General features: G+C 27.9%; 1 protein-coding gene across 1 annotated transcript in view; it reads left to right on the top strand.

Annotated features, from left to right (window-relative positions):
• The first annotated feature begins 353 nt into the window (after nucleotides 1-353).
• Nucleotides 354-12,834, top strand: part of LOC111036772 (dual oxidase) — a 47,957-nt gene continuing 35,476 nt past the window's right edge. Inside the window, exon 1 of the mRNA XM_022318936.1 lies at nucleotides 354-859. Within this exon, the coding sequence (XP_022174628.1) occupies nucleotides 739-859 (121 nt within the window). The 5' untranslated portion in view covers nucleotides 354-738. The remainder of the gene's footprint in view (nucleotides 860-12,834) is intronic.

The raw sequence follows: 12,834 nt of genomic DNA, 5'->3' as shown, positions 1-12,834 counted from the left end.
ATGCAAAGTGCTATAATGTATACGATAATATTATTAATGGACAATAATTGTTGCACGTGCATCCACAAACGTCGATTAATAATAATAGTAACAGTAATAATTGATATACATAATATATAAATGTTATAAACTGCAGCGTAATAATAAAGGCACAATGTTTTCGTACGTTTCACAGGTCGGCTGATGGGCGACCTTGTTTCGGCTAAACAACCACCGTCACAATATAATTATATTATAATACATTGTGCACTTTCACTGTCGCCGCCGAAGACTTAAACCGGGCGGCGGCACGCACAGAGTCGACTTTCTCCCAGCTCGCGCGCTCACAGACTGCAACACCGCAGAGAGCCGACGACGTTACCTCCGGGTCCACCACGCATACCGCAGTTCGTCAACACGGTTCGTTCGCGACGCACGCCCGTCGACGTCCGACGGTGATTTTAGGTCCCGTAACGTGTTCGTAAATATTGTCATACAAATATATAAGTTATATTATATTTTCAATACCTGATTCGAACATTTTTTTCTCCCATGATCAACAGTCGTACGCCAAACTCAAGCGGGCGGGAACGATATTGCATTTAGTGGGTATTGTGGGATTTGACGTAATGCCGTAGGTAGCGAACGGAAGACTACCCGTGGAACACCGTGGGTTAGATAGTGCACGACATATTGATATTAAATAGGTTCATATATAATACGGAATCGTATAATAGTTCTGCAAGTATCGAAAATAAAATGGCGACGAAGACAACGATGAACAACGTCGCCAAATACTCAAAGGCCCGGCCGCCGGTGCTGTTTTTACTGACACTGTGCTTGCTCACGGCGTTGCTGTCGACGACCAAGTCAACTGCACGTAAGTCATTTTTTTTTCATTATTATTTTCCAAGCACATCATTAGCCGGAGTCCGTTTTTTTGTCGACGACGGAGCATACGATTTCCCTCTCCAGCATCTTTCCCGCTGTCACAGACCATAGGTCACATTTACATTTCCTCTCTAAATATCCAAATTTCAATTTTAGTTTTTACCTATGTCAAAAATATGAAAGTCGTGTTATTTAAGGTACTGCAGCAAGTATGTTTAAACACGATGAATAGATATTACTTTTACCTGACATTTTCAAAATTCATTTTTGACACAGTATGGCCATTAGGTATAATATGGCTATAATGTAATAAAAAATAAGTTTAATTATTTTATACAAAAATTATGATAAAAGAATAAACAAAAAAATAATTTTTTTCTGCGTGCATTACACTACGAAGAGGAATAGCCAGGTCGGTTTCTAGATTTCCGCGAACGAAATTTCTCTGGCGGTGTGTTTGCCAACACTGCTCTTACCAATAGATTTTTGGATTATTTGCAATAGGATGGTTTCCTCGGTCGTTGGACACTCATCGTGTCTTATATACATACATTCAGACGTGAGCTTTTTTAATGAGTAGGTACATGGGTTTTTTTACCAACATAATTCATTTGTTAATTCCGAGAAAGAGTACCTATATAGCTATTGCTTTTAATAATGGCTTTCTAGTGCACAATTTTTAAATTATACTGCCTCGGTGCACAAATGTATAGTATCTATTAGTAAACTATTAACATTTTCAAAAAATGTATAATTATCATTATTACCCATTTTTAGTTTATGGGTTTTACTTTTTACTAATATCATTACGTAACTTCGTCTAAAAATCCACGAGCGAAAGCATCTGCAATTCTACTCTTATAATCTTTCAAACTGCACGTAATTGCCTAGGTACCAGCTACTATTATAAATGGAATATTAATTTATAAACTATAATACGAGGTTAGGTAGGTACCAACTTATTTCCATGTAAATAAATATACATAATATATCGTATAATAATAAATACTAATTGTTCACATTTTATTACATTCAGAGTGTCTACTATATTTAATAATAATATAAAAGTTAAAATTATAAATGTTTTAAGACAAAGCATTTATAACTAATTGAAATGTATTGAAACTATTTAACATAATATATATTTATTACACACATCTATAGTATACCCGATAGATTATTTATTTTAATTTTAAATTTTATTAATATAGACAGGCGAGGCCCTTTATAAAGAGATTATATTTTAATAATATTCAATTTTTATCGTTGTTTAATTATGTTCAAAACTGTTTTAAAATAACTTGTCAGTATATCGCCAGCGACTCTGATATCGTTAACTGTTGGGTGTTACAATCTAATGTAATCCGCCCGGATGCTATGTTATGTATAACATCACTTGCATTTTAAAATTATAATGTATTATAAACGTATAATGTTTAATGATTAAAACGGTAATTATTTTCATGTAGGTACTGTTTAAAGTATTTTAGTATTTTTAATTCTTAATAATATAATATTAATCAAACACTACTACATACATTATCTTCAGTGGCTTCAAGTAACGTTTAACTAAAGGGATATTATAAACATATAAGAAATTAGAAGTTTGTATTTGGAATAAATAAATATGTTCTAAACAGTTAATGTTTCTGATTAATTGTTTCCAGAAAATGATATATAATTTTTTTTAAAGTAGTAATATAAAGTATTTATATATGTATTATGTATTATGTACCTAAAGGGTGGTGATGGGGGGGGGGGTGTTTAGAAAGAAGGAGTGCATTTAAAGTTTTATGTGAAAAATATGTATCTCGTATACAGCAGTATATTATATGGATTAAAAATATTACAGAGATGGAATTATCTATAGGTAAAGGTTGTTATTATAAAAAAATTTGAGTGTATAATTTTAAAAAGTCTATAAATTGAAAATTGAAAAATACTTCAAATATAATATCGTAACATTTCTGAAAAAATCACAAAAAAATAAAAAGTTACAATTTATCGGTAGTCAAAACTCAGTTAAGCATTGTTTTTACTTTTTCGAATACAAAAAATGCTACAACTGTTTTATTCGATATTTAAAATATAATATGATAGAGTAATGTTCTATTCCGAAACGACTGTCTACAAAACTACTCCTTTTGTTATTTTTGTGTTATGAACGATTCAACTAGGTACTAATATTATTCGACTTTGTATACAGTATGTAAGTAACAAAAATATTTTTTTGATTATTTAAGACATATTACTATATGCATATTGCATGGGTATACTAACATTTATGAATGAAGAATAAAAAGGAGTGCAGTTACAAAATGTCCTTTGCAGATTATTCAGGAAATTGTGGGCAGCTTAGCGTATTGGTAGGTACTAAGTAGTGCTGTAGCTAGAGGCTGTTGCTCTGCATATTCTATTATTCTAGATATAACATCAGCTATATTTCCACTTAAAAAATTAAAAATTATAAAATATTTATATTAGATTATTGACAGACTTATCATCCGTTACCCTTGGACGAAGGTTTACTCAAAAAATATAGGTTAGCTATGATTAAATTGCTGGAACGTAGTTTTTTATTTTTACTAAACATTACATTTTTAATTTTCATTATTAGGAGGCAGGTACTCAATAATAGTGATTCATATTTTTTGTCCTACTTTAAGTGCCACAAATTCGACTTATTTCAAGGTTAATACTAATTACTATTAATCCATCAATGTTATAGGTACGCTGACTAAGCTAGTATATATATATATATATATATATATATTATATACCTAGTTCACATAATATGACATAGATTAGTTATTAATAAAATATATTTCATGACGAAATCAATTATACTACTATGGTTAGTATATACGCTTAGTATAATATTTCATTATATTGTAAATTTATTTAGAAAATTCTTATAATATAATCTACTAGGTAGGTATAAATCTTATTTTTAAATTAAATAATAGTGCGTTGATATACGTAGGTACCTTATATAGATAATTTCTACTACACATAAAAATATTTACTTAAAAAGCTTTTTCAATTTAATAATATTTATCCTGTTATAATATATTTTTAAATTATGAGCGGAGTTCATTGATTTTACAATGATGAGTGTAACATTTGTGTTTGTATACATTATAAATAGAAGGAAATGTGTCCAACTTGAACTTGGAAAGAGGTTTTTGATAGAAAATTGATCAAATATTGGTACTTTTGAGTGGTCAAAATTAAAATTTCTCAGTACCTTTAAAAATAATCGGGAAAAATAAAAATAAATAATGAAAAAACAGGATTTCTTTTGATAAAATGGTTTTTAAATATATAGATTTTGTGTTTTATATAAACTCAAAGACAAATAACTGTAGATATACTTGATATGTTCACTAAATGTTTATTTAGTGCCAAAAAAATTGGAAATTGAATATAATATTCCTCATGCGTTTTTACTTACAGATTTGAAATGTTTACATATATAGTATTCATATTCAATGTATGCTATTTGTTGATTATAGTGTATACCGCACTATTAATAATAAAAAAAAAATGTTTATTAATTATTGTAAAATATACTGGCTAATATAGGCTGACAGTCTTCGTGCAGAATCGTTTTTCGTATGCAATGATTTATCATTGAATTCAAATTTAACACATCTCTTACAGTGACCTACTCAATGACGAGTTACACTCGACTCCTACTGTACAGCAGAGCGGTTACCTACTTTCCCCCTTTTTTATTTCTTGTATTATCCATTAAGTATGAATCGTAGTTTTAAAAAATAAAATACTTGGATAAATTTTAAAACTGATTTATTATTTTTATACGTTTAAACAAAGTATAATTAAAGGAATAAACGGTAACTCGTAGATTCCAAAATATAATATGTATTTTATGGTATAGGTATGCGAATTAAAGAAAAGAATACTAATGAAATCTAAAGGATAAACAGGTAATCCTATAGGTTTCACAGACTGCAAAATTAAAAGGTAAATGTACACATTTAAGGGGATATTTAAACCCATTGATTTCTGTAAAACGTTAGGCACACCAGAATTTGTAGTTGGACTTTTATATAATCAATATCTGTAAAAGTTCGAAATTTTTAAGTTTTACCGTAATAAATTGGTAAATATCTTAAATGTGGACATTTACAAACAGTTTTAGCCGTTATAAAATCTAGGTTTTACTGGTAAATCTCACAGGTTTCACAGATGCTCGTTTTTTTAATGTAATATATTATGAACCTATGGATATTATGCTATGATTTAATAATTTAAAATGGAATCAATTATGTTTAAAACAATCTAGGAAATGCCATATAAGTTTTGAGTAGGTATATTAAATTATGAATTAATTATAATTAAGTATTAAGTCATTACAACGGGCGTGTTAAGTATTAATTATTATAATATTGACTATTATTATTAACTTCAATGAAAGTCAATGACCGTATAGTAATATAAATAGGTTCGTTGTATGAATCGTTTTGAAAATTAAACTTAATATTTTAGTCATATTTATCAACATTTTAACATCAAACGTTTATAAAAAAATGTATTTCTATTCTTATAGCTAATATATTTTAAATACTGTAAAAACGACTTATGAGGAATTAATAGTACTACATTTCCATCAACATTTGTAGAAGAAAAATAAATATTATAAAATGTCATATGCTAATAAATAGCTTAAAATTATTTTAAATATTTAAAAAATATCATTGGGTTTGGACAATAAGAATTGGAGTAATATAAAAGTTATCCAAATTTCTACCACTAATATTTTTTGGAAATAATTCAAAATAATAAAAATAGTATAAGGAAAAATGATTGTTTAACATTTTCAATAGTGTAGTTGATATTCAAATTAATAAATGTATGGATTTTCAAACACAAAATAATTTGTATGTTTGCGTGATGTTAACGCATTTTGTAGATATTTCTAATTTCCGATATTTTTTAGTTTTTTTTTTTGATTACTTACATAGGCTATAATACTTTAATTTTTATATAATATACTGCGAAATATTGTGAATAAAAATAAAATATATTTCAATTTTTTACTGAAGTAAGTATTTACAATTTTATTGGCTTGTTTCGTATCTAGACTTCGTAGACTTCTCGAGAACTTGAAGGTCTTAAAAAGAAATACCATAATATTATTGTTAACATATTTAACCAGCGTTAAAGTCACATGCTTATTGTTATATAAATTACCTAGGTAATTCACTAATACATAGGTATTATACGCACATTATAGTATTAGTATTTCTTTGTTCTTAATCAATAATTATTTTTATATTTCAATTATTTATATAATTTATACAACTTGTATTATTTATATTTTATTTTATTTTATATATTACAAATAAACACGTCTTATATTGGTATAGCTATATAAATTGTAACTTTAAGAAGAATTTATAAAATAAAGCACTTACCTATTCTTTAAACTATATGTTATTATGTTCAACAATTAAATTTATTCATACGTTGGATAATTGACCAAGTCATATATTGTATGAGTCGATTAATAACATGGCATGTTCACAAGGGTCAAAAATGTTATCTAATTAAATAGGTAGATTATTAAGCTGTTAATGTCTTATAAAATGTCAATGTTAATTAATATTATAAATTGTAAATTGTAATATTAGTGTTAGAATACTTATTACTCCTAACCTATAGAAGTATACGTTGCCATACAAATTATTTGCAATAAGTTTTATTATGAAGTTAAGCAAATAATGTAATGTTTTGATTGGATATTACCTATAATAATTATTCTGAAAACACTTAGGCACGTAGGTTTATCAATGTTAATAAAAAAAAAACAAGTTATTGCGAAATGAATGAATGATATTCGAGCAAGGCCCTTCATTTGAATGAAATATTATTTCTTACGCAGTTATGCCGGTCTTAAATCACTGAGTATCTAATTTTTGATATGCTGTCTTGATCGTGTTATGATGCAACGGGCTCAGTTGTCTGATAGGTATAGGTATTACAAGCGTTTAAAGACGTCAAAACCGCAATCTTAATAATTTAATTAAATGTATATATATATTAATAATAATAATATAATTTTAATATTGACCCAGTATTTTTGAAATTGGTGTTAAGTTAGGTATTATTGCAGTTGATCTAAATAATAAATATAATATGATTTAAATTGAACAGTCAACGCATATAGTATAGAAATTAATAAAAGAAATGTTAATTATAAGCTATAAGTTTAAAATGTTAGGTGATTGTTTTGATTAATTTACTATTATACGTCCTGCAGCCATAGAGGAAAGTATACCTATCGGCTACCTGCTATATCTCTCGTGAAATTGTAAAATATAATAATACAAAGTTTGGAAATGCCACGAAAATAAGAACAGCGTGAGTACCAGTAAGAACTATTTTTTTCAAATTTTTTTTAATCGTAATTACTAGGTATAATCAACTACACATTACAATCTACATAATATTATAAATTATAATTTAATATACCATTTTAAATCATATAAGTAAAATATTCAAGGAACATCGGGATTTTTCAGTTGATATCTAACTCTTTGTTAATTTAAGTCGTTAATATAAACACTAAATACATAGTTCCATTTGTTTATTTATTTATTCTAAAATATGGTCTGTCCGTTGAAATAAATATTTTGATACTAAGTTGATAATTGAATAGAATTACTTAAGTCTAATAAATTGTTCTCAACAACGTTACTTTTAGAAAGCTACATAATGTTGTAAGAACAAAACCGTATTGTTAAGTAGTTTAAAATCATTTCATCGTTTGGTAATTGATACCATATTATATTTTTTAGTGTTCTATAATTTTCTTAAAAGTTTTTTTTTTTTTTAAATCAAGTTAAGGCTTTGTCATTTGATGTCATGTCATTAGCCTGGGTTATTTTAATTTTTGTAGGTTTATTACTGTGGATGAGGTACAATCTGGTTAGAATACGTGTACATGTAGCGAGGATTTGTGACTTAAGACCTGGGTAGTAACCCACTAGGGAAACTAGTGAAACCAGCCGGTGCTTGCACTCAGAGCACCTTTTGCGACCGAGGCCAGCGAGGCCACCATCGTGCCACACTAGGCCACCTAAATAGTTTTATAGTACTCTTAACCCTAAATAATTATTTATTTGAATACACCACAGAATTGATATTTGTTTTATGATTGAACATTTTGAGGAAGACTATAACAGCTAATATTGTTTTAGCATGAGTTAACGTTTGGTGACATAAAAGTTCATCGATGAGTTCAGTTAGAAATAATTTGAAAAACTAAAAGAAGCAAACTATCATGAGATTCTTATAGACTAATTGTTCTATGTGAACATCAAACATAAAACTGTAGAGTGGCTCTGTTGTACAGTAGGTTTTGAGTAAACTTTATGGTTGTTAAGGTCAGGTCAATGTAATTGATTTGTTAAATTTGAATTCAATGATATAACATTTGATACGAAATTAGATTCTGAGTGGAACGTAGTGTCACAACGATGTCTAATATGTTATAATTTTTACATTAGGTACTTACGCGTAATATTACGACGAGATACTGGTAAACGAAAAAAAAGTTTCAATTATAATTTAGAGCAAAATAATTAAAATCATTATTTATTCGTTTAAATATACAATTTTATCAAAATTTGAATTATCAAATGTCTAAAAAAAAATTCGTGATATTGTCGATATTTTTAATTATTTTAGAATAAATTATATGAAACCTTGTATTAGATTTTCAAGCTTTTCATCTTCAAAAAAAATTTAAAATCATGATTTGAAAAAAAATTCTAAAATGTAAGCTAAATAGTAACCAAAATATTTTCAAAATCATATAATGTACCTATATAGAAAAGGGTAAAGTAAAAATGTCAGTTGACATTGACTTATAAGTTATCAAGACAGATGATAATATTTTATTAGATAATATAATAATAAGGCAAAAATTTCTATATTTTTATATTATTATAGGTTAGTAATTTATTACGTCTAACGGAATGTGTTTTTGACAAAAATTAGTTCAACCTATTACTAATTAGCTACTAGAAAAAAAATCATTAATACCTACAATACAGCAATGCTATAAAGTATAAACTTCGCCGGTTTTTATTTTTTATTTCGTTCTTCTAAAAGTTGATTGTTCGATCTATGTAAAAGCTGTGGTAAGTGGTAACTGCCAAGCTTGGAGCTACACTTAGTCGTCATAAAAATGATAAGTAAATATAATTTCATATAGTTATATATACCTCTCTATTTTATGGATGTATAAATATGTCATATATGCGTATAAGTGTAAAATATAATACCTACAACTACCGCGGTTAGGTTACCCACTATATCCAACTACGACTATCCAATAATGTTTTCGTATTCTATAAGTCGTTTGCATATTAGAGAGAGTAATGCACACCGCGAGGATAAGCAGTAATTAAAATAATTATATACACTTATAGGTAATAAATCGTTATTAATCGGTGCACACAAAATACAAATGTATTAACAGTACAATATAATACTATAATATATTATAGTAACACCGGAGGAAAACATATAATAATATTAAGTCATAAATACATAATATAGGATTTGTATGTGTGCATGTTTATTATATATAGTGTAATAAGTGTTTAGAAAGTAATAATTCTTGTATCTCAGTTTGCTTAAGAACATAATAATGAAAAAAAATTCAAAACCCAAGTGCAGTGGCGTTGTTGGTCACATGCAAACACGACTAATATATTATAGTATTATACTTATATGCATATAAGTTATAACATAATAACATATATCCCATAGCTATACATATAGTAGGAATACACTTTTAAATGTATAGCGGATAGTGTCAGAACTCAGAGATATATCAAACCGAAATCATTTGCCAGTTTTGCGCAATACATTCATTTTTGTAATCCATTATTACATTATATATAGGTCTCTGTGTAATATATAACTTCACTCAATAAAATTATATGCGCGACACCTTTTGACCCTCAGGTTAAAATCTGGCTGCCGGGAGGTCGTCAACGATTCGTGCAGGCCGTACACCATTGGCGCGTATACGCATAATATTATTACATTACATATTATTACATATTATATACAGCCCGACCGGGTCTTCCTAGGGCCTATTTAATTTATTACAAAAATGAATAATATTAACGCAGATTTAATATTATTATCATTATTGTCGAAACAACTGCATTCCACCGTGTATTACAAATCATATTTTATCTACCTACTGTAACATCGTCGCTGTCCATTACGAATTATGTGGGACACAGTGTAGCCTCGCTATTTGTTATTCACTTGTAAGTCGATATACCGATACGTAGCTACCTCACTTCGGTGTGAATAGGTTCATGAATCGTGGTTAAGTTCGTAGTAGAATAGATTAAAATTAATCTAAATATTTTGAAAATCAAATCGGATATAGTAAGTTATTCATAATTAAGAATCTACGGAAACGTCAGAAAGTAACTAACATTTCAAGTCAATAAAAATATTTTTTAAATTACAAAAATCGTTATTTTTCGTTTGAATATTTAATTTTGTAAACATTTTAACTTAAAATGTCCATGAAAAAAATTATGTATAAAATCTTATGAGGAACATATTGGACTAATATTTTAATGCTAAGATATTCAAATTTAAACTTGACTCATTTTTATTTACAAAAATATTAATGAGGTAAGCCTTATCGGTAAGGTATAGGTGATACATATTGCCTATTTCTATAAGACTCTTACTAGTCTTACTCCATCAATTTTTTTCAAATTATTGGGAAAAAACAATGTATAATATTTGGTACTTATATTCATTTAATAACGACTAAAATATGCAAAATTAAATTTCGTATTTAAGATATGGCATTGCCTTGAATGCAATTTTCGTCTCACCTATCTAAAATTCCGAAAAATTTCCAATTATATGCAAAAACCATAAGTTCATAGCTTCATATTTTAAGTATATAATTTATGAAGGTACTAAGTAGACATTAACAAAAAACAGAGGGGTCATTAATCGTTATACATATGAATAACTAACCAATACGGTTCACTACAGTACTCACAACTAATCAGTAATCATAAATTGTGGTATAATATTATGTACATGTATTTTTTATTGAACCTCATTAAATGTAGGTTTATGAGTGTATTGTATAATATATTGAAATATTATAAATATATCACTATGTGTATAACAATATGTCGATGTTCGTCCACGGCAGTTAATATAAAATCACGCCATGTGGTGCAATGGTTACTTATATAGTTTTATTATCAAAGTGTAATATAAGTAGTAACTAGTAGTTACTTTATTAAATGTAAATGTCTTAAGTGCACATGCACATCCATAACTGCGTATACTTATCCGAATATGTCAGTAACACGTTACACCTACCTTTATAGTTTATATTGGCTGCAGTCTGGCTACTGTACCTACTATTTTTAATTTTAGTACATGGCTTAAGAGACAACATTTGCACACATATTACGTTTTTCAGTTCTTGTAAGATTTTTTTGACTTATTAGTAACATTATCAACTGCAGCTGCATGCGTGGACATTGATTATTTAATCTCCTGTAAAGTTGCAAAAACTGGGATAGGTGATTTTGACCTGGGTGGTTTTAGAATCCCACTTGCATGTTATTGGTATCTGGATACAAATGTATAATAAATACCTATATATAACTAGTACCTAACTTTATATTTATGTGTAGTATAACGTTTTCATTTCTTTCTTTTTTTCCGCTCACACACGCGTCACAACTATAGACTATTGGTCATTAGTAAAATAATTCATTTTTTTTCGTATACACACGCGGCGGTCTATTAAAACCTTAACCTTTTGGGCTGAACCATATGCCTCGCAGGCTAACTGTTGAAACAATTATATTACTGTATACATAATACATACATAGCCAACGTATATGGAATATATTATTATTATACATACACTATACACACGCGTATTGTATTAACGCTGCCGCTGCGGCGGTCTCACTATACCTACATACTATTACAACTGGGCATTACGGTTTTTTTTTCATTCACCTATCGTATAATGGGGCCCTAGATTTGTTTTTTAACGATCTCCACAATAAATTCAGATCACCATAATTATTAAGTTCTTTTATACTCGAGACCCCATTGTTTGTAACAACCGGTATTGTAGGTATATATGGATAGGAATAATATCCAATATACTTAGAGATAACGATCCATATCGTAGATATATGTACACCGGTCAGCTGTTATTTTTAACAGTGTATAGTATTATTATTATTAATTACCCGTGATAATTATTCTGTGTTGAAATTCTGCAGTATTATCACATCTAAACTGAATCATAAAAATATTATATACAAATCCACCTAAAAAAAATTACAACGCAAAGCTTGGTTTTATCGTTAGATTAATTACTATCTATATAATATTATAGATCAACGATATATAGGTAGAAACATGTTTCAATATTTGTGTGTTAATTTTTTATGACTTACGTGTTATGACTTTCATTGCCCAGCACAAAGAAACCGACTATTCGTATAGCCAATCCATTAAGCACAATTCAAATAAACCACTTGAAAATTACCATAAAGCGATAATCTAACTTTATTCTTAATTATTATATTTAGCCAGGTAGGTAGCTACATAATATTATGTATTCATATTGTACTATACCAAGCTACTCGCTATTATATATTAATACATATACATAAACGGTAGGTAAACAAATAATTAAACTTTGCAGTCTTTTCAAAGAAACAAAATGTGTAAAATGTAAATAGTCCAATCAAATAAGAAAATTATTATAATATTAACCTTATCTTCTCATAAAAAGTTATATGTAATATATATATATATTTATAATAGGTAGGTTTAACAATCAATATACCAACCAATCCAATAGAACTATTACAAAATAACTTCCTGTTTAAAATTGCATTCATA

Source organism: Myzus persicae, unplaced genomic scaffold, assembly GCF_001856785.1.
Source record: "Myzus persicae strain clone G006 unplaced genomic scaffold, MPER_G0061.0, whole genome shotgun sequence".
Classification (NCBI taxonomy): Eukaryota; Metazoa; Arthropoda; class Insecta; order Hemiptera; family Aphididae; genus Myzus; species Myzus persicae.
The sequence above is the reverse complement of the archived record's forward strand: the minus strand, read 5'-3'. Positions and strand labels throughout refer to the sequence as shown.